At 36.6% G+C, this 24,019-nt stretch overlaps 2 protein-coding genes and 1 pseudogene across 2 annotated transcripts in view; 1 reads left to right on the top strand and 2 right to left on the bottom strand.

Moving 5' to 3' along the window:
• The window catches only part of LOC120431108 (trafficking protein particle complex subunit 1), a 370,102-nt gene that overhangs the window by 229,179 nt on the left and 116,904 nt on the right, over positions 1–24,019 (bottom strand). The window lies entirely within an intron of this gene.
• LOC120428553 (eukaryotic translation initiation factor 3 subunit G-like) lies at positions 5,973–6,906 on the top strand (annotated as a pseudogene).
• LOC128092660 (uncharacterized) lies at positions 9,844–11,056 on the bottom strand. Its single transcript, XM_052706966.1, has 3 exons — positions 10,387–11,056; positions 10,040–10,335; positions 9,844–9,894 (listed from the first exon to the last, which is right to left on the bottom strand). The coding sequence occupies exons 1-3, from the start codon at positions 10,682–10,684 to the stop codon at positions 9,844–9,846; spliced, it is 645 nt and encodes a 214-aa protein (XP_052562926.1). The 5' UTR covers positions 10,685–11,056.

The following is a 24,019-nucleotide window of genomic DNA, read 5'->3' as shown; positions in this document are numbered from 1 at the left end:
AACGTGATTTGGTGGAATGGAATTTGTTTTAAGGCTTAATAATAATAATAATCATATCTGGGATAATTAATACAATTAAATTAGCCAAAGTCAATAGGGAAATGGCACCTGCCGGGGTCAAAGACGAGCATACTCACAGGAGGTTGTGATGAGACGTCAAACAAGGTATGCACTAAAGCACATGTTGAAATTTAATTGCGGTTTATTTAGCTTTAAATTCTTTGAACAAATTAAGCAAACAAATCATAGAATAAAACTAAAAATAATAGCAATCTTTATAACAGTAGATTTCATGATTTCTTTAGATACAACTTTCAAAATCCTTCAAGAACAATTATGAATATCAAAGCTTACCACTTTTATTTTTCCATTTAGGGAAAACATAAGAGAATAACAAAATTTTAAAAAGAAAATCAAAAGGGTCGTTAGTGTAAAATATAAAAATTAAAAAAGGTCTTTTGCAACAATTCTATTGAAAACACCAAAGCACCAAAACTTCAACATTTTTAAAATCCATTTTACACTTAATTTTGCGATCTTAACCACTTTGTAATCGTTTCCGAGAATTACGATTAAAAAATTAAAGAAAGCTTCTCAAAATTGAAAATCTCAAAAAAAATGTAATTTGTTACTTATTTTTTCAAGTAAAAATCCCCACATTCGCCCATACATTTTTAGAACAATTTTGCATCATTAGTTCGTTTATATAATTTTCCATAAAAATTTAGCAGCTGTCCATACAAAAATGATGTGTGATAATTCAAAAATCTGTATACATCACATGTATCATCAGATACATCTTTTGAAGGATTTTTTTGATCGATTTGGTGTCTTCGGCAAAGTTGTAGGTTTGGATAAGGACTACACTGAAAAAAACTGATACGCGGTAATTTTTTTTGTGATTTTTAATTTAACTTTTTGTCACCAAAACTTTATTTGCAATAAAACACAATTTTTTTTTTATTTTCTGATCCGTTTAAGAGGACAACAAATGCCAACTTTTCAGAACTTTCCAGAATGGGCAAAAAATCTTTGACCGAGTTATTAATTTTTGAAACAATACCGATTTAAAAAAAAAAATCGAAATATTGGTCGCAAAAATATTTCAACTACATTTTTCGATGTAAAATCAAATTTGCAGTATCAAAAAGAAATTTCGATTAAGTTTTAAGGTGATTTTCTTTTCAAAATAGTCGCAGTTATTCATTTTTTAATAATTAGTGTTCAATGTTTGGCCCTTTGAAATGTTAGTCTTGATTTAAGTTTTTTGTAAATATTTTTTTCGAAAAGATCGGAAAATTCGAATGATTCATATTTTAACATTGTAAATCGGACCATTAGTTGCTGAGATATCGACGTTGGAAAATGGTGGGTTGTTTGGGTGAGACTTAGAAAAATGTATTTTCCTGTTTTTAAACCTTTGCATGGCAATATCTCAGCAACTAAGGGTCGTATCAAAAAAAGTTCAAAAAAGCAAAATATAGAGCGTTTTCTCAGCTGTTGAAATTTTTTTTTTCGAAGTTGGGCAAACATGGGCTTATTTTAAAAAATGAATAAATGCGACTATTTTGGAAAAAAGTTATTTTCACTAAAGTACTTTTTGATTGCAAATTTGATTTTACATCGAAATAGGGGAAATCTACCCATTTTTAGCCTAGTAAGCGGTCGTGTTTGAATGATGCTGGATAATCTGAAGCCTAAAACCAAGTACACCAACGAGTAGAGCAACTTTTTGTGAACATTTCTGTTAATTTTCACTTTTATTAAAAGTTATGCTATTCTTTTTACAAGCATTTAAAAACATATTTCCCAATATATTCTAATCAGTCGAGAACGTAGCATGGCATCACTGGCTCACTCCAACAGGCGCTGCTGGTGGTGTTGGTGGCCTTCGCTTCTCGCTCGGTTTTCTCCAGCCTTCGATTGGAATGGGTCGTCAAAAGTCAAACGTCAAAAGACTTAGCGCGTTTGTTTTTTTGATGGCGCTTGCTAACTATTTACATGTTTTGGGATTATTTTTCAAGTGAGTGACTAACTAATGTGCAAAAGAACATGTTGCCGGTAGTTGGAAGCAATTTTATATCTTAAGCGCTTTGAAATCGTTAGCGCAAGTGAAAAGAGATTGATGGCGACTTTCGTTAAGCGTGTGGATGTGTGTGCCACCAAAATGATGAGAAATGGTCTCGCAAAATAGAAATTATGATCAAAAGTGCATTAAATTTGCCAGTAAATGGCATAAATTTGCGTGCTTACTCGAGGCGGTGCTGTTGCTAGTAAGTTTATAGCTTAAATAGTATTTTTGGAGCTTTAATCGAGCATCAAACTCATATGACGAAGATAGGTGTTTGATTAGAAAGGGTATATTTCCCTTATGAAGTTGAACAATTTTTGCGATCAATATTTGGATATTTTTAAAAAAAAAATCAGTATTGATTCAAAAATTCATAACTCGGGCAAAGTTTTTTTGCGCAACCTGAAAATTTCTGAAAAGTTGGCATTTTATGTCCCCTAAAATATATCAAAAAATAAAAAAATAAAAAAATAGTATTTTTTTGCAAATCAAGTTTTAATGACAGAAAGTTAAATTAAAAATCATATTTTTTTTTACTGTGTATAATTTTTATAGTCCTTGTCCATACCTACAACTTTGCCGAATACACCAAATCGATCAAAAAGTTCCTTCCAAAGATACAGATTTGAAATTTCATGTATCATTTTTGTATGGACAGCTGCCAAATTTGTATGGAAATTTATATTGACAAACCAATGATGCAAAATGGCTTCTTTGGGCATACCGAAGGCACTAAAAACAGTTTCATCCGGATTAAAAAAATACAAAAATTAAAAAAGATTTCGTAGAGAACTGCTTTTCAGTGCTTAAATGTTCAACTTTTTGAACTTGTTTCGAAAAACAATACTTTCGACACTGTTCTGGTTTTTTTGTTGGACAAAATACATGAACACCAACCTCAAGAAAAAAAATCGTTTCACTGAAAAATCCTATACAAAAGTGAGAATCGGTATCATCCAATTTAATTATCGCATAAGGTCCCATCCCATCCTCGTCGCCAATTTGCTTCGACTTCAATCTAGACACGTGGTTGTAAGACTCTTTCGGATATCAAGTAAAAAGTTCTTCTTGTTTCGAGTTCAAGCTTAGACTGTTTTATTGGTAACTTTGGAGTAGGGGAGAGTGGGGACACTTGATCCCCGGGGACACTTGATCCCAAGCCTGTATCTCGTCAGCATGTGGGTAAAACAATTAGCTTTGTTCTAGCAAGTTGTGCGAAATTGACTTAAACTCATTGTAGAAAACAGAGAGAAAAAATAAAAAATGTTTAGATTGAGTTACACAAATTTTTCTAAAAAGTTCTGCAAAAAACCTCCAAGAGACCTTTTTTCTTTATTTTGATATGTATAGAATACACTAAAAAAAATTTTTTTTTTTAAACATGAATTGTTTGATAAACTTGTCAACTAGGAAGCCTTTACGCATTTAACGTTAAATTTACTGTCAAACTATTTTTAAAATCTATTATTTTTATAAGTGAATTTAGGGAGACTTGATCCCTGCATTTTTACAGTCACTGGAATCAGCCTCAAGATTAATTAATTGGGCTGGGTTTTCATACATAGTTTCCTTTAGTATAGTTGTACATAACTTACTGCAGTTCGAACCTTTTCTTAAAAGTTTTGTAAACAAAAATTTCCAGCTTTTGTAAACATGCTCAATTTTGGTCTAAAAAATAATATTTTAAGTATTTAAATATTTTACATACTAAACTTGTTATATTCTGAACACAACCGTACAGGTTTAATGTGAAATTTCTGTCACTTATAGAAAATTAAAAGTTTGGATAAATAAGAAACATTTTGCTTAAGATTTCTTCAAAATATTGAAAGGGGGATCAAGTTACCCCTAACATTTTTAAAATGCCGGTTTAAAATATTTTTTTAAAACGCTTGGAACAAAGCTTAGGAGAGTGAGGATTAGCGTGGTTCAGCGATATATGAAAAAGACAAAAGTTGTTATTTTCGAGCGCCTCAACCGGAATTCCGTTCTACTATGTCCCCAAAAGCACTCCTGAAATTTTGAGCCGATTTGGTTGGATTTAGTAGTTCCACCATCGATCTAAAGTTTGTGTGGTTTTTGAGAAAATTACTGTGGAAAATGAGCAATTTCTATATCGTAACAGAAAAAAATGCACATTTTTTTTTCAAATGGCTTCATTCTCGAGATTCATATAGATATTGGTCTGGGGAATAACTTTGTAGAACATTGCGAAACGCTGCGAATTATCCTAAAAAGATACTAGTACCTTTAGATAACCCATTTTGGAGGGGCTTCATGGTGTGGGTTAAAACGGGCCCTTTCTCGTTTGTTGCTTTTTCATCGATGGTGCTTTGACTTCTTTAATCAATGTTTATGAAAGTTATTTTTACACAGAAAAAAAAATGTAAATTTACCCAACACTGAAACGATGTTTTCAACGTAAACATGCTCAATGTAATTTTGAAATTCATTGTAAAAGGATGTTTCGCATTTAAACAACCTTATTGTAAAACGAGATTCAACGTAATGCATGAATCACACTTAAATGGATTTTTTGTTCCTGAGAAATCAATAATTTGAAAATATGAAAAGCATGTAAATGCTCTTTTGATGTAAAATTTTGCTAACGTAAACGCATAAAGCATTTAAATTTAAATTCCAACTTTGTTTTGAGAATGACAGCTAAGCGGATGATGACAACAAACCATTCGTTGCCGTTCAGTGCAATGTTATGAATGGTTTGCGCTAATCAAAATAATGTTGTTTGTGGATAGAGTGCCCAATTTTACGAAAATAATCTCGAAAAATGTCATGGTGGATGCAAGTATTCCGGGAGATTTGAAAAACAATGGATGCCGGTTAGGGGCAACTTAAAAATAGTCGCGGACGGCATCTATTTGCTGATTTGGCAATTAAATGGTTCAGCTTCGAAAACTTCAGTAAGTATTCTATGTCTTATTTAAAACTAATTAACTTTCGTTCATCTTTAACTGCTTTTGGCTGGTTCCGCTGCCTAATTGTGGAGGTATTACATCAAATTTAATTGAATTTGTTATTCTTTTAGAATGCAACGGAACAGCCAATCACAGAAGGCCCGTTATTGTTTAAAAAAAAGGATCGCGGTCTGAATTTGTGAGGGGTGAGCTTAACATCTAGCTTTCATCGCAGAGGTCGCGGCCGATTCCTCGGTGTACTTGCCCTTGTCCTTGGAAAACGCCACCCTGCGTCCAGCGACGGCGACCCAGGATCCTCTTGCGAACCTTGTTCATCTTCAGCTTGATGATCAGACACATGAATGGGTGCAAACCGACGTACACGGTCGTTCCGTTGGCCTTCTTACGCTGGATCCGCTCAATGGTTTATTGGTTTATTTATCTCCGTTTTCTATCTTAAAGATACCTCCTTAACCTGATAAAAAGTTGTAAACTAACAGGCTCTCGTCACAAATAAACAATCAATTACAATTACAATATTACTGCGGGCGTCAATAATTAGAGTTCACGCGTGGTGATACGACCGCAAGATAATGGTCGCATGACGGCCGCATGACGGCCGCATGACAACCGCAGAACAAATTTTTGGCTGTTGTCAAAGGTTGCCTTGAGTTTTCAGCTGAATTGTTGGAAAGTATTCAAAACAAACCAAGTTGACAGCCAAATCAATGCAGAATTTCAGTTCAACTTGCTGATTTTTACACTGCGGTAGTTAGTCGGCATTTATCTCCTGTCACTCACAGCGCAGGAGAAACGTGATTTTATGTCGCAATAAGCAATAAAATATTTCGTTTAAAATTCAGGGTTACCCTAAATTGGGTAATTTGAACTTCGACAAAAAAATCAATATTTTAGTTTACCGGTCTATTAATTATCAATTTCATTGATTGCCAAACGTCAAGCTTTGTTTATAGCCTTACTTTTTTGACGTGCTCGTAAAAAAGTAAATTTCGGCGAGCGGAACATTTTCCAGCTTTCCCGGTACAATTCCATCGTTTTTTCGTTGTTAAACTAGCTGTTGAGTAAAGTTCACGACGATGCCGGCGCTCGACGAAATTAAATCCTCCAGGGCCGATGAGGTCGAGCTGGACTCGGGATCGCTGCCGCCGCCGACGGAGATCGTCGAGAACGGCCAGAAGGTCGTCACCGAGTACAAGTACAACAAGGACGACAAAAAGGTGAAAGTGGTCCGGACGTACAAGATTTCGCGGCTCGTCGTGCCGAAGAGTGTGGCCAAGCGCAAGAACTGGGCCAAGTTTGGCGACTCGGCCGGGGCCGAACCCGCAAACGACGTTCGTATCGGAAGACATTTACATGCAGTTTGTGAGCAACAAGGAGGAGGAGCAAAAGTCCGACAACGCGCTGGACTCGCTGAAGAACATTGCCAAGTGTCGTATCTGCGAGGGCGAGCATTAGTCCGTGCTGTGTCCGTACAAGGGCACGTCGTACGAGGCGGGCAAGGCAAAGCCGGTGCCGGCGGTTCAACCGAAGTCGTCGAGCGCGCCGATCAAGAGTGGCAAGTATGTGCCGCCAAGCATGCGCGACAGCCAGAAGGCGGCGCTGGGTGCGAATCCGCGCGGCCGTGACGACACCACGGCGATCCGCATCTCCAACTTGTCCGAGGCGATGACCGAGGCCGATCTGGAGGAGCTGGTGAAGAAGATTTGGCCGCACAGCAAGATGTTCCTGGCCCGCGACAAGAACACCGGCCTGTGCAAGGGTTTCGCGTACGTGCACATCAAGTCCCGCCGCGACGCCGCCTCCGCCATCAAGCTGCTCAACGGACACGGCTACGACCATCTGATTTTGAACGTGGAATGGTCCAAGCCGCAGGATCCGCAGTAAACGGAGAGCGCACAAAGGGACGGTTCTTTTTTCTTTAGTGTAAGTGGATTGTGAGGAATTCGGTGGATGATGTTGGGAAATAAAAGGAGAGAGCGTGGGAGTGACCCGTAAAAAAAAACTTTGTTTATAAATATTTGGGAGGGCTGTTTGCTGTTGCCCACAGCGTCGCCTACTGCGATCGTTGAAAAATGTGTGTGATCGGGTTGAGTGATATATTTTGTCACAATCGACTTTGTCGGAAGTGTGACCTCGACTGAGAAAGTCCATCCCGGTAGTGATCTGTCTGACGAAATTGAGAACTGTTTTGCTGGCGGATGGCGCTGGTGGACAACCCGTCCGTTGGTGCAGTGTTTTTTCAGATAAACGGTGGCGAAAGCGGTGTTGCCGGAAAAATAACGCTGGCGCACGAAAAGGCCGGAGGCAGCAACGGGTGGTCACATTAAAGGGTAAGGTTTTTGGAATGATAGTGAGACGTTGCAGAATTACGTACTAATATTTGATATACCTCTCTCTCTCCTCCAATCTCTCAGAACCTAAGTTCTATCAATACGCCCACGCTTGATTAAGGGGAAGACCAACAACAAAAACAGCTCAAGCAGGTGCAGCAGCAGAAGCCGCTCAATTTGCTACAGGACAATTAGATCATGATGACGGCAGCCAGAGTAACGACTTTGTGATTGTGTTCCCCATTGGTGAGTTGACGGGGGGGTTAGTTGATGGAGCGTTACTAAAGTTTGTGTTTTTTTTCGATTTTAGTAACGGCATTGTACTCCAAAATACACCCCGAGTATGCGTCGTACATCTACCTGTTGGCGTCGATCTCGCTGGCGTTCCTCAACCCAATCGGATACGTTTTGTGCGAGATCTCCAAGATCAAAGCCAACGCGGCCGCGGAAAATGAGCCCGTTGAATCTGCTAATGGCCGTTGGCCGTCGATTCCACCGTGCTCCCAGATGGCGGACTTGGCTTACTCCACCCTTAAACTTATGAAGGGAAAAGTTATAGTCGTAGTTAAGATTATCGAGTCCGTTTTCTTCAACCCGGAGCTGCTGATAACCGTGCTGGGAGTGATCGGAGGTTGCATCTTCGAGAACGTTTTTGCCAGTGTTTATATCCAGCATTCCTGGGTCCTGGGCAACTCCTTCTCCGGAACGGTATTATTCTTGCTGGGACTGCGGATGGTATGCAAGGCAGCTACCGTAGATGGGCAGGAAGCACTTCACTGCTGACTTCCAGAGGAAATAATCTCAAGATGCAAACTTGAACAACTGACAATCAACGACTTCGCGTCGGCTGATGACAGGATTAAATAAATTCTAAATAGAGTAAGTTTGGTATATTCAAAAAAGTTCTTTGACGCTCTGTTGGATTTGAGGTTCGGTGTTGTTTTCAAAATATTTGATTTTATACTGTTTTTGGAAGCTTGAAATGTTTTTGTTGTTGTTTATTATTAACAAAAAAAAAACATTGGTTTTGAAACAGCCTTTGAGTACAGCATAAAACCAAAAGTATGAAAATTACATCGAATTTCAGATTCAACGGAGCAAAAAAAATTTTACCCTTGGTAAATTTACGTAGATTTCATCGGAAATTTACATGTTTTCAAAGCGGTTTTTGTTCTGCTCAATTACATCGGAAGGCATTTAAATTTCCAATGAACATAACTTAAATTTACATCATTAATGACGTGCACTTTTGGTACATCATAAATGATGTAAATTTACCCGATTTTTTTTTTTCTGTGTAGAACCAATGCGAAATTTTATTTCAAAACAACCAACGATTGGTTTGGCCTGCGGTGTTCATTCTTTTCGAAGCGGTGTTGTTCCAGGTCGTCAGAATGTTCACGAGACGGTGTGGCCACCGGGGATGTTCCAGGTCGTTAGTTCTCAGGACGATGTGGCCTCCGAGGTTGACGGAAAGCTTAAAAGACGGTTCGTCCACCGGTGTTGTTGTAGGTCTTTAAAAAGTGTTGTTCCAGGTCGTCAGAATGTTCACGAGACGGTGTGGCCACCGGGGATGTTCCAGGTCGTTAGTTCTCAGGACCGTCACCGGAGTTACTCTAGGTCGTCGGAATGTTAATGGAACGGTTTAGTGTTGTGTCAAGTCATGTGTTAGTGCATGGGACGATAGGACCACCGGTTGAAATGCTCTGGGAGGGTGTAGATGAGATCAAGACTTTCGGATAGAGTTTAGGACTATTATCATTGTAGAAGTAAAGACTTTTTTTTGTGTTGTTTTGATTATTTTCGTAACATTTTTAATGATTTAATTCAATAACTGAACGCAAACTTCAACAATTAACAGGTCAACAATTAAAGATTAGGTAATAAATCATGCACTCTTCAATGCAAGCATGAGTTCCTTTTTTGTGCAATCTGTGCTGATGGACTTCCGATTTTTCTCAACAACTTGCATAATGAACTCTCTCTCTTCGTCATCTTTGGTTAAAATGTTGCAGTATTCTTCACACAATTTGACGCCCCTCTCAGCCAGGTCATTAACGATCATCAGTTGTTTCACACGTTTTTCGCCATTCTGGAAGTTCAAATTTTGCTGCCATGTCGCTGATGGGCTTTCCATAAATGATGCTTCTATCTCCATCTTGGTAAAAAACAACAAAGATCTCTGGGTTGCAAAGTCGGCCAAACATGGGTTCTTGGTGTTTATAACACTTTTGCTGCCGGTTACAGATCTTTCGGCGCTGGCGGTTTTCGCCTTCATGGCCCTGACAATTTCGTCTTTTTCGCGATGTGAGAGCTATATAATATTTGATTAATAACATATTGTTTATGTTGTATTTATTTTTAAATTAAATTACCTTTACAGAAAACAGAGACATGCCGAGCAGATCCTCCGATAAGTACCAGAGGTGTCTTTCAAGTACCTTGCTTACGGCGTCACCGATTTCGGAATCAGTCTTTTTGAATAACTGAAGGTTCTTCCACAGCATCAGATCGTTGATGGCTGCTTCCGTCGCCAGTGGTGCTTCTGCCCAAGCTGCTGTGTAGATGAGCGAACCAAACAGAACAAACCGCTCGATTTTTTTCTCATCTTCTTTCTTTAGTCCAATCAAATGTCCTTCTTTTCGAAGCAAGAATATTTTTGTGGCATAAATCAATTTGCTCATCCATCGCGCGTGGTGCACCGCTCCCGGGTCAGCCGGAATAAACTCCTTTCGAATTTTTTGGGCGATGGCTTTTCGCGCATGTTTCCGCTTCCGGCTAATTGTTGATCTTGAAATTGGTACGTCGGCAGGATCTTGGCCCATAGCGTCCATAACCGGTAAAATGATCTTTAATGCCTGTCTATCGGAAAGTTTTGCTCGATCCAAAGCTTCAGCAACGTCCTCCGTTATAATTTCCGGTTTGGATGGTTCGCTCTTTCTTTGTTGCATTTTTTTGATCTTTTTTGGTGGTGGTGGCTTGAAATCATGTTCAACATCTTCAATAAGATGAACATTATTGTCAATAGTTAAAATATGTCATAGAGTACCTGTAGCTTCTTGTTCTTCTTCTTCTTCTTCTGCGTGCTTATGTTCGTTCTTAGTTCTCTTGTACAGCTGTGGCTCGTTAATACTTGATAAAGAATAATTTCGCTTCTTTCTCTGATCTTCTAAAAATTCTGCAACTTTCGGGTCTTCAATGATAACATTTTTCAGGGATACATCCAGCAATTGATCCATCCTTATCTTCCACTTCCTCTTCCTTTCGGTGTCGCGATAAGAGTCTTTTTGCGCCATTTTCAGATCTGCATGCAGATTCCGTATGGTCCTGGCCACGTTCTTGTGCATCTGGCAAATAATAGTGGTTTTTTGCTATACTTGTAGAAGCTCGGACGTCGTTTTACTTATAGCAAACACCACGGAGTTCAACGAGCTTAACAAAAACAAAAATCTTTTCATAACGCACCCCACCGTCGGCAGCTTAACCAGTTTAACCAACGATTCCGGGTCGGTAGTTCCGACCAGCGAAACGGACGCCTCCTTGCGTGTCTTGACCATTTTACTTCTATACTGGACAGAGGACGTTGGAATTTTGAAATGAAATCAATTCCAAACAATTCCAAGTTACTACGTTACAACAATTAGGTTGCTGTGCAACGGAGGAACACTTTTCAGCAGACTTTTTCTTATGGTCCCATGAACTACAGACATGTAACAGCACCGATGGCCATATAGTCCCTTAACTAACCTACAACATCAAACCGTCCTATTAACTATAAGAAACAACAATACCAGAAACATCACCGGTGGCCACATCGTCTTAAGAACATTTCGACGACTTAGAAAATCAACATTGGCCGAACCGTCTTTTAAGCTTTCCGTCAACCTCGGAGGCCACATCGTCCTGAGAACTAACGACCTGGAACATCCCCGGTGGCCACACCGTCTCGTGAACATTCTGACGACCTGGAACAACACCGCTTCGAAAAGAATGAACACCGCAGGCCAAACCAATCGTTGGTTGTTTTGAAATAAAATTTCGCATTGGTTCTAAAAATAACTTTCATAAACATTGATTAAAGAAGTCAAAGCACCATCGATGAAAAAGCAACAAACGAGAAAGGGCCCGTTTTAACCCACACCATGAAGCCCCTCCAAAATGGGTTATCTAAAGGTACTAGTATCTTTTTAGGATAATTCGCAGCGTTTCGCAATGTTCTACAAAGTTATTCCCCAGACCAATATCTATATGAATCTCGAGAATGAAGCCATTTGAAAAAAAAATGTGCATTTTTTTCTGTTACGATATAGAAATTGCTCATTTTCCACAGTAATTTTCTCAAAAACCACACAAACTTTAGATCGATGGTGGAACTACTAAATCCAACCAAATCGGCTCAAAATTTCAGGAGTGCTTTTGGGGACATAGTAGAACGGAATTCCGGTTGAGGCGCTCGAAAATAACAACTTTTGTCTTTTTCATATATCGCTGAACCACGCTAGTGAGGATCCTCTTCTAGAAAACCTCTCTTAATCTTACCTTTCACCATATCTCGAGAAAGGGTTGCCAGAATATCTACAGTAGGTACGACCTTTGAACAAAACAATATTTTTTGAGCAGGATGCACTTCATCAATGAGCAAGGAAAATTTTATTCGCTTAAAATATTCACATAGATTTCTTGTTTTATTTTGAGAATTTTAAAACGATACAATTTTATTTTGAATAGTCTTCTTGAAAAAATCATTTTTCTAATTTAAATCTCTATTTCAACGTTCATCTACCGATTAAATCTCCACCCAAGTTCCGCGTACCACCACAAGTGACACTGAATCCAATGCTCAGTCGCGCCACAATGAACATCATTACAATCCTTTAATTAATTAGAAACAAGGGGTGGAGGTTTTAGTCTCGGATTGATTTGTCCACCACCAGCACTGACTGTGGGCAATAAAACGCTCTCCTCGCGGGATTCGCCACGGATGATGAGTGCGTCCGAGTTGAGTCTTGCAGGGTGGTCACCACCTCCCTTTCCCAGGGCGTTCTTCCGGACGACCTAGTCAGACAGTATCATCATCAGGTGCGAGCGCGGTTCGGATTAATTTACGGTTTCAATTTCTCGCACAGCACTCGGTTCTATTAAGGGGAGGTGCTGTAACTTTGCTGCCGGTCGTTAGTCAAATGGCGGGACAGCCATGTGGGTCGTCTGGTCGTCGTCGCTGTTAATGAATTGTAACCTTTTGCTGACGGCGATGGGCCGTCTCTGCAATTTAAGGGGGGGGCTTTTATGTTCCGGGGTTGCACTTTGCCGAATGTTTCGCGCTGATTGATGTTCCGCGATTTAAATCACTGAGACTGAATGGGGGAAGTCGAGTTTGGTGTTCAAGGGTTCGGAGGGTCAATATGTCAGTGGGGGTTTGTCATTTTGGGTTCGGCGGAGGGTGCGCTTAAAATCTGTGAAATTACTTCTTTTGACATTGAGCGATTTTCATTAACCCGCAAGACGCAATTTAATTATGAAAATTCAAAAAAAAACCAAACTCTTTATTGCCTTATTAAACCAGCAACTTTGTAGTCACTATCGCTCGGGAACCAACCGTTCGAACGGACCCCCGTTTAAATCAGTGTCAGCATTAAATCAGCATTAAAACTTCCTCTATTAGCACCAACTCCACCACCGACCGTCGCGTCGTTGCCAGGAAAAGGATTCAGACGCAAAATGACGGAGGAGCTCTAAGCTGCTTTTTTCCGCCTGGTTTGGCGCGCGCGGTGTCTGCTTTTGGGGGGTTTGAGTCTGGGTGGTTTCTGGGGAAATCGAGAATGCGGAACTGGTTGATTGCTGTGGGTTCCGGGGAAGAGGTCGGGCATAATGAACGAAATCGAGTTCGGCCACTTTCGATTTCGTAGGAAATTTGGGGAAATTTAAAGCGGATGCTCAACAGCGAGATACATTTTAGATTTAAATGGTTTTTATTTTTCTGGAATTTTTCTCTCCGAATTTTCGATGTTTTAAACATGTTTTTGGGGATTTAAACAGACATATTGTTTGCATAAATTTAAAGTAGTAAAAAAATGCCATGGAGTCATGATTTAAACCAGGGGTGCCCAACCTTTTGGCCCTTCGGGCCAGATCTGATTTTTCTGAAGCAGTGACGGGCCGGAACCAATGTTTGATAACAATTTAAAAAGTAAAAAAAGATCATAAAGTTATTTTTATTATGTTCTTTTCAAGTAATCAAATGAATAAACTAGTGTTGCAAATAAGAATCACATCATTCAAAAATGTGTTTATTCCATTTATTTTAATTTTGTTTTTTTTAATTTATTGTAATGATTGTTGTAGATTGCTAATGAATACCCTCATATAATTAATTTAAAATTAGTAAAAAAAAAAGGCAAAAACAGTTATTTTTAAAGCTTGCTTGATTGAAGCTTGAAGCTCCAATAATTTGTCCTCCTATAAGCTTCTGTTTCAAACACAAGTTTATCACTGAAAAGATGTTCTAAAAAAACGTTTTTTTTTTGCATACTAATTTGAATTTTAAAATCAATTTTAATCAAGTTCCTTAAAAAAGAAAAACTTCAATTTTATGTAAACACAGTGAAAACTGTAATAAAATATATTTAGTGTCTATTTGTACATTTTGAGACAAAAATCCTTTTTTTTTTCATTTCTTTCACATTCTCACGAAATGGATAATTTTATTTTTTACGCCATTTTTCAGTTAAATGATTGATTCTGAAATCATCAATATAGAAATAGTAAGAATAAAATTCAAACATGAAGAATGTTAGATTTTGAAACAAAGATCATAAAAAATAAAAAGGCAAAATCCTAATAATACGTTGAATTTGTATTGCAAAAATAAAAATAAACCAAAAATTTTTTAGTTAAATTTTTGCTAACATATGTGAAAATTTAATCTCAAGCTTATTTTTTTTTTATTTAGACACTCAGTTTATCCCTCTACAACCCAACACCGCCTTTAGACGGGCCTTCGATTTAAAAAATCGCCAAAAATCCATTTTTCAACCAATTTTTGATCTTTAAAAAGCATTGGAAAGAAGAACTCTTAAAATTTTAGATAATTTATGGGTTGGAAGTTTTACTTGTTTTATGTGACTTTGCCAATGTTTTTAAACGTGTCATTTTTTTAGAGGTCAACTTTAGCAGTGTTTTTTTACTAACATTTTCTATATTTTAAGTAAAAAGAAGTATGCAGTAATTTTGCTAGTGCCCCAGCCTATGACTTTACACATTTATTTACAATTTAAATGAAAATGCTGCCATTTTATAGCAGAAAATGTGAAAAACATGCAAAAAATTGAAAAAGTTACTGTAAAAACATGAAAAAATTAGATAGGCAAAATGTAATAATAGGAGGTGGTAGAGTAGGCCAAATACTACCAAAAACAAATATAAACTAAGCAAGATAAAAGCAGATTAAAATACTAAAATTGAAACAACAACAACATAAAACAATAGAAGTAAAGTTTTTCGTAGAACAAAAGTTGCTTAAAATGACCTCCTAAACACGGGAAAAATAAAAATTTTCGAAAAAAAAATTGGGCGGTAGAGGGTTATTTATTGAATATTTCATGAATAATCTTGAGGGCCAGTCATAGAACATTTTTGAAAAGCCGTCACGGGCCGAAGGAAATGGCTTCACGGGCCGGATCCGCCCCGCGGGCCGGACGTTGGGCAGGCCTGCTTTATATCGTTGAAGTTTATCTGGGGAAAATCGAAAAAATTTATGGAGAAAAACATTGTTTCAGTTTTTTTCTGCCAGGTGGCGCGGGTCTCGCCCAAAATTGTTCAAGTGTGAGATTTTTTTAGAAAATTTAATTTCCTACAACTTTGTCGAAGAATGCAAGAAGATCCAAGATGATCCTGATGAGTTATTAGCAATACGATGAAAAGAAATCGGCTTGCATACTTGAAAGAATATAAGGAGTATATAGCAAGTAAATGAGAAAATACTTTTTACTAAAAAAAACACCAAAAATCAGGATCAACTAGGATCGTTTTGCATCCTTCGACAAAGTTGTAAAAAATTAAATTTTCACACTTGAACAATTTTAAGCGAGACCCGCGATGTTTGTCTGTATACATTTTTTCGATTTTCCTCATATTAATTTCAACGATAATAATCGACCCCTAAACCTAAACCGATTTGGCTCAAAATTGGCACAAATACTTATTTTTGCCTATGGAATCGAATCAGAGGGTATCCCTGATGTCGATTTTTTTTTTTTATTGTCATCCTAATGCACATCCAATATTCCAATCAAAAATGACCCATCATTTTTTGTGAATTAATTCACCATTTTGAAGTTATTAGCATTTTTGGTTAAATCTTTTTTTAATATTTAAAAAATATTTCACCCCCGCAAATATTTTTTTTTTCAAACCTCAAAAAAACTTAACCACTTTTTTGAGACTTTGGTGATAATTTTTTTTTGAGACTTGTTGCTAAAATATTGCATCTTAAAGTTTATTGTTTTCTAAAACTTTATTTCTCAGTGTCAACAGATTGTCCTTGTCCTGATAAGAAAAATTATTAATATTGAAATGAGCAGAAAAAAAACAAAAAAAAATAATTTTAAAACATTGAAAATCAAACCAAAATTGTTAACTTTTCAAAAAAAAACTGGTTATTTAAGATTGCAAATCAGGTTTTGCATCTAAAAATAATAATTTATGTTGAAAGACCAGACTTAGGATTTGTTCAAAAATCAAAGAAAATGATTTAGCTTTGTTTTAGCATCGGTATAAATTAAAAAATAAACACATAAGATATCGAAAAACTATTTTTTTTACAAAAACATACAAGGCTGTTGAAGATGAGCAGCAGAAAGTCCACGCTTCTTTCCACTCTAATGGATTCGTTGAACCCTGCAATGTGTGTTTATTTATCGCTTGTTTTTTTTTATATTTTTTCTCATTGCAAAAAACACCTCCATTTATTGATGTTATCTCCCGCAGAATTGCGCGCAGAGGCTATGAACCACCGCGGTCTTATCTTCAGGTAAGGATCAGCCAAAACACCTGTGACCACAGTACACATGGCTGCATCATCATCATCCTCTCCGGGTAAAGTTCCTTTGGGGGGAGCCTGCAAAAACAACGCTAAGAATCTATCATAATCAGTGTGAGATGGGGACCATCAAAGCTCTGTGAGGGAAGCGTAATCGTTATCGGCGATTTTTCCCATCTGGTAGACTTGGAGCAAAACCTGTTCGGGTTGATTTCGTCATCGTTGCTGGTTGTACGAAGAGCGAAGTTTAGTTTTAACAAATTTGTTGAAACAAAATCATTTAAGAAATGTAATTATTGCAGAAAATTGCGTGCTTCATAGCTAAATTCTCCGAATTTCAACAGATTCCACCGAATAAATTAATTGTACTTCATCCGTAACGCTGCGCACCCAATTTCATCCCAAAAATTCCCAAGACGAAGACGACTCACCAAGTTCATCCATCAAGTACAGAGAAACTACCGAAGCGCTCATCAGCATCGTTTGACACCGGACAGACAGGGCAAACGGGCGCAGTTGACAAACTCCACCCCGTAGAAAGCACACTAGTCGCATCGGAAAAGGAACTCCGTGTTTGCTTCCCTGCTAAAGTCGAAAAGAAGTTGAAGAAGATCCCTCCATGTTGCTCTATTCAATCATCAAACAGTGCTCGGACCATCCAGAAGAAGTTGGCACACTCAACACTGGGTGACAAAAACTAAATTGCTGAAATTTTTGTAATTTTTTGTAATTTTTGTCATTTCTGTCAATTTCTGTCAATTTCTGTCAATTTCTGTAAATTTCTGACAATTTTGACAATTTTGACAATTTTGACAATTTTGACAATTTTGAAAATTTTGACAATTTTGACAATTTTGACAATTTTGACAATTTTGACAATTTTGACAATTTTGACAATTTTGACAATTTTGACAATTTTGTGACAATTTTGTGTCATCTTTGTCGTTTTTGTCATTTTTGTCATTTTTGTCATTTTTGTCATTTTTGTCATTTTTGTCATTTTTGTCATTTTTTGTCATTTTTGTCATTTTTGTCATTTTTGTCATTTTTGTCATTTTTGTCATTTTTGTCATTTTTGTCATTTTTGTCATTTTTGTCATTTTTGTCATTTTTGTCATTTTTGTCATTTTTGTCATTTTTGTCATTTTTGTCATTTTTGTCATTTTTGTCATTTTTGTCATCTTTGTCGTTTTTGTCATTTTTGTCATTTTTGTCATTTTTGTCATTTTTGTCATTTTTGTCATTTTTGTCATTTTTGTCATTTTTGTCATTTTTGTCATTTTTGTCATTTTTGTCATTTTTGTCATTTTTGTCATTTTTGTCATTTTTGTCATTTTTGTCATTTTTGTCATTTTTGTCATTTTTGTCATTTTTGTCATTTTTGTCATTTTTGTCATTTTTGTCATTTTTGTCATTTTTGTAATTTTTGTCATTTTTGTAATTTTTGTCATTTTTGTCATTTTTGTCATTTTTGTCATTTTTGTCATTTTTGTCATTTTTGTCATTTTTGTCATTTTTGTCATTTTTGTCATTTTTGTCATCTTTGTCGTTTTTGTCATTTTTGTCATTTTTGTCATTTTTGTCATTTTTGTCATTTTTGTCATTTTTGTCATTTTTGTCATTTTTGTCATTTTTGTCATTTTTGTCATTTTTGTCATTTTTGTCATTTTTGTCATTTTTGTCATTTTTGTCATTTTTGTCATTTTTGTCATTTTTGTCATTTTTGTCATCTTTGTCGTTTTTGTCATTTTTGTCATTTTTGTCATTTTTGTCATTTTTGTCATTTTTGTCATTTTTGTCATTTTTGTCATTTTTGTCATTTTTGTCATTTTTGTCATTTTTGTCATTTTTGTCATTTTTGTCATTTTTGTCATCTTTGTCGTTTTTGTCATTTTTGTCATTTTTGTCATTTTTGTCATTTTTGTCATTTTTGTCATTTTTGTCATTTTTGTCATTTTTGTCATTTTTGTCATTTTTGTCATTTTTGTCATTTTTGTCATTTTTGTCATTTTTGTCATTTTTGTCATTTTTGTCATTTTTGTCATTTTTGTCATTTTTGTCATTTTTGTCATTTTTGTCATTTTTGTCATTTTTGTCATTTTTGTCATTTTTGTCATTTTTGTCATTTTTGTCATTTTTGTCATTTTTGTCATTTTTGTAATTTTTGTCATTTTTGTAATTTTTGTCATTTTTGTCATTTTTGTCATTTTTGTCATTTTTGTCATTTTTGTCATTTTTGTCATTTTTGTCATTTTTGTCATTTTTGTCATTTTTGTCATTTTTGTCATCTTTGTCGTTTTTGTCATTTTTGTCATTTTTGTCATTTTTGTCATTTTTGTCATTTTTGTCATTTTTGTCATTTTTGTCATTTTTGTCATTTTTGTCATTTTTGTCATTTTTGTCATTTTTGTCATTTTTGTCATTTTTGTCATTTTTGTCAATTTGGTCTTTGTTGTCTTTTTTGTCATTTTTGTCATTTTTGTCATTTTTGTCATTTTTGTCATTTTTGTCATTTTTGTCATTTTTGTCATTTTTGTCATTTTTGTCATTTTTGTCATTTTTGTCATTTTTGTCATTTTTGTCATTTTTGTCATTTTTGTCATCTTTGTCGTTTTTGTCATTTTTGTCATTTTTGTCATTTTTGTCATTTTTGTCATTTTTGTCATTTTTGTCATTTTTGTCATTTTTGTCATTTTTGTCATTTTTGTCATTTTTGTCATTTTTGTCATCTTTGTCGTTTTTGTCATTTTTGTCATTTTTGTCATTTTTGTCATTTTTGTCATTTTTGTCATTTTTGTCATTTTTGTCATTTTTGTCATTTTTGTCATTTTTGTCATTTTTGTCATTTTTGTCATTTTTGTCATTTTTGTCATTTTTGTCATTTTTGTCATTTTTGTCATTTTTGTCATTTTTGTCATTTTTGTCATTTTTGTCATTTTTGTCATTTTTGTCATTTTTGTCATTTTTGTCATTTTTGTCATTTTTGTCATTTTTGTCATTTTTGTCATTTTTGTCATTTTTGTCATTTTTGTCATTTTTGTCATTTTTGTCATTTTTGTCATTTTTGTCATTTTTGTCATTTTTGACAATTTTGCCAATTTTGACAATTTTGACAATTTTGACAATTTTGACAATTTTGACAGTTTTGACAATTTTGACAATTTTGACAATTTTGACAATTTTGACAATTTTGACAATTTTGACAATTTTGACAATTTTGACAATTTTGACAATTTTGACAATTTTGCCAATTTTGCCAATTTTGACAATTTTGACAATTTTGACAATTTTGACAATTTTGACAATTTTGACAATTTTGACAATTTTGACAATTTTGACAATTTTGACAATTTTGACAATTTTGACAATTTTGACAATTTTGACAATTTTGACAATTTTGACAATTTTGACAATTTTGACAATTTTGACAATTTTGACAATTTTGACAATTTTGACAATTTTGACAATTTTGACAATTTTGACAATTTTGACAATTTTGACAATTTTGACAATTTTGACAATTTTGACAATTTTGCCAATTTTGACAATTTTGACAATTTTGACAATTTTGACAATTTTGTCAATTTTGACAGTTTTGACAATTTTGACAATTTTGACAATTTTGACAATTTTGACAATTTTGACAATTTTGACAATTTTGAAAATTTTGACAATTTTGACAATTTTGACAATTTTGACAATTTTGACAATTTTGACAATTTTGACAATTTTGACAATTTTGACAATTTTGACAATTTTGACAATTTTGACAATTTTGACAATTTTGACAATTTTGACAATTTTGACAATTTTTGTCACCCAGTGTAGTGATTGCGCACGAGCGTACGCGCAGAAATGGCGCGCATTTATTTTCATATAAAATATGTTTGCCCCCATGTGTATCCATCCATTAAAAAGATGCTCGCGCACGCTTGCAAAGCAAGTTCGGAACAACCTTCCCGGAATGGTCGGGAGGATCGAAAACGGCGGCGGCGCTTCAACAAAGATCGTTCGCAGGTTCATCAGAACGAAGAAATTCGCGTTCTTTTTCCTATTTCTATGAATTTCTCGTTTGAAGAAGAGTGAAATGCGAAAAACTTTGAAGAAATAAATGTAAATAAGCTGTTCTTTTCCCCTTACTTTTTCCCCTCCCCAAAAGCTAATTTATTTATTATGATCAGCTTCAAGTGGTTTGCACTACATTCATGCGAGCGCGCAAACACACGCGACTTACTGGGCCAGCCAGACTAGATGCGATCATGGCGAGAGATCATTGTCATTGCCACGATCATTATCATAGCTGTTTGTCGTAGATCGTCGGCGTAGACAGTCTCGCGGAGTAGCAGCAGCAGCTCAGCATAATCACACTTGATTGGCTTTGCTCCGCAGCTAATGGCGCGGGGAATGGGCTAAGCCGCAATGCCCGTGAACTTGGGCCGGGAAGTCGCCGTCGGAAGTCGGGAGCGTAAATTGTGGAAAATTTGAATAAATTTTACAAATTGGATCAATTACAAGATGCGTTTTGCGGAGGAGATACGGGCAAAGGTTCATTCGTACAAAGTCTGATTAGGCTGGCAAAATTTAGTGAGACTTGGAGACTTCGAGTCTTAGAGACTTGGAGAGTCAAGTAGATATGGAGTCTTGGAGACTTGCAGTCTTGGAGACTTGGAGTCTTGGAGTCTTGAAGTCTTGGAGACTGGAGCCTTGTAGACTTGGAGAATTGGAGACTTGGGGTCTTGTAGACTTGGAGGCTTGTAGACTTGAAGTCTTTTAGACTTGGAAAGTCAAGAAGACTTGGAGTCTTGAAGTCTTGGAGACTTGAAGACTAGGAGATTTGGAGACTTGAAGACAGTCTCCAAGTTTAAGTAAAGACTTGGAGACTTGTGAACTTGAAGGCTTGGAGACTTAAAGACTTGGAGACTTGTGAACTTGAAGACTTGGAGTCTTGGAGAGTTGGCGACTTGGATACTTGGAAACTTGGAGACTTGAAGTTTTGAAGAATTAGAGACTTAAAGACTTGGAGACTTGTGAACTTGAAGACTAGGATACTTGGCGACTTGGATACTTGGAGACATGGAAACTTGGAGACTAAGAGATTTGGAGACTTGAAGACTTGGCGACTTGGAAACTTGGAGACTTGAAGACTTGGCGACTTGGAGACTTAGCCCACCGGCAGTCACGTACGTGTACTTTGTACACACTTTGTAGACTTGAAGACTTTGAGACTTGGTGATTTGGAGATCTGGAAACTTTAAAACTTTGAGAGTTGGAGACTTGGTGACTTAGAGACTTGGCGACTTGGAGACTTCGAAACTTGAAGACTTGGAGACTTGGAGACTTGGATACTTCAATACTTGAAGACTTGAAGACTCGGAGACTTGAAGACTTGAAGACTTGAAGACTTGGATACTTGGAGACGTGGTGACTTGAAGATTGGAGACTTTTAGTCTTCTAGTGTTTTAATTTTTTTTTAGGATTTGCCTTGTCCAGATTCTTTCTGTAGTAGAAAATAGTGTTATAAAATCAGCATTATTCATAGAAAAGAAAAACAACAAAGATCATCTTCACTACATTATCGATCGATGCCCTCTTCTCCGTTCCGATCAACAATCATTAGTCATAACCACTCGTTACTCAACTACGTTATTCTAGACGACGACGACGACGATAGAATCGTGCTGGTTGAAATTACTAAATCACCCTCCACGGCACAGCACTTGCAAGAAGCCCCCCAGATCGGACGCGGATATCGTCGCCGGTCTCGCCGACGACCGATAACAAGTCTTGGCGGGAAGCTTAGCCTTAGACTCACTCGCTCTTACGTGTTTATGGTTAATTCATTCCTCTCTGTAACCGCTCTCGGTACCTCCCCCGTCCTAACCTCACCCCAAGACCCACAACTCTGCGGAGAGCGAATCAATAAGCGGCTATTTTTAGCATCCGACGTAAACGACTTGTGCGCTCGAGCGATCATCATCTTCGGATGTTCGGATGAATCTTCCTTGGCTTAGAAAAATATGATGCTGGACCGCGGCGGCCACCTCGGTAATGGACGCAAGCGCAAACCAATAAACCTTAAGGGGTGACCGGTTCAGCGACAATCATGCTGCTGCCCGGGGAAGGAATTACTCACACAAAAAGCCATTTTAAACGATGATGATAGCATCATCATCTTCCAGCAGCATCCTTCTCCTTTATCGATCATGATGGGGGGAATCGCCGCGCGGTGAGTTGAGAAATTGCAAACATTGACCGGGCCCGATGGGGTTCAGCCGAGGAATCCCGGATTTGAGCGGGTCGACATTCTTGAAGACTCATACGGATTCCTGGAATCGATGCTTAGTGTGATCATGAGTTGTTATTACAGTCTCAAGAGCGAAAGGATTCAAAAACTCAAAGAACTCAAAGACTCAAAGACTCAAAGACTCAAAGACTCAAAGACTCAAAGACTCAAAGACTCAAAGACTCAAAGACTCAAAGACTCAAAGACTCAAAGACTCAAAGACTCAAAGACTCAAAGACTCAAAGACTCAAAGACTCAAAGACTCAAAGACTCAAAGACTCAAAGACTCAAAGACTCAAAGACTCAAAGACTCAACGACTTAAAGACTTAAAGACTAAAAAACTCAAAGACTCAAATGATGTACAGACTCATAGACTCAAAGACTCAAAGACTGAAAATTAAAAAAAAAAAAAGTCCAAAACTCGAAGATTCAAACACTCAGAGGTTCAAGAATGGCTTAGATTTTGTCTCAAAACATAAAAATTATTTAAAATAATAGACTGTTTTGAAACACCACTCTGCTCACAAGGCAAAGTTCCAAAATTTCCTTATAGTAATCATTCCAAACTCTATCATCATCACTTCATTATTCCCTCATTTATACCATCTTGTGTGGTTGAGTCAAGTCCGTAACTTTGAATTACTCAAAAAAAAAGTGAAACCTCCCATCTTGATTACAAAAAGGGCACAGGATTCTTCCCCAAAAATTGTGCAATTTCACGCATGAGTCAATCGGTTCCTGGTAGCAGCTTCTGCGATTCATAACTCAGCGTTCAGCCCAATTTAGAAGGCCCCCCGGTTTTTGCCTGCCAACTCAAGTTTTGCGTTAGTCACCAAGCAGCCCATCCTTCATGACTTTGTTGCTGCGAGGGACTTCACGGGAAACGGGCAGGATTCTGGCTTCCTTGGGAAAAAATAAAGGCTAATTTAGGCTGCCGCGCGGCTGTTGAGAAATTGTGGTTTTTACAATGAGATGAGACGCGGTGCAATTTGGGGCTTGCGAATTTTTGCGAAGTAAGGATCGTAAGTTAGGACGGCGAGACAAAGAGTTTTGCGTTCTTTGTTTGGAAAGTGTTGACTTTGGTTGAGGTTTGAAAGTGTAGAGGTTGGCTTAAATAATTGCTGGAATAAAAAAATAGTACATTTTATCTATTATCATATTGATTTTTTTTTTTAAATAAAATTTATAATTCAAACGTTTTTTATGATTAATCTCACTGTTTTCGGGAACCTCAATTTATTTTGGAAGTTTTCAAGAGAAAATACAGGAAATTTTATTGAAAAAGAAAATACAGAAAATTTAATCATAATTAATATACTTTATCTTAGTTTGAAAGTTTAAGAGCCTTATTTTTTATTTAT

This window comes from Culex pipiens, chromosome 1 (genome assembly GCF_016801865.2).
Source record: "Culex pipiens pallens isolate TS chromosome 1, TS_CPP_V2, whole genome shotgun sequence".
Taxonomy (NCBI): domain Eukaryota; kingdom Metazoa; phylum Arthropoda; class Insecta; order Diptera; family Culicidae; genus Culex; species Culex pipiens.
The sequence above is the reverse complement of the archived record's forward strand: the minus strand, read 5'-3'. Positions and strand labels throughout refer to the sequence as shown.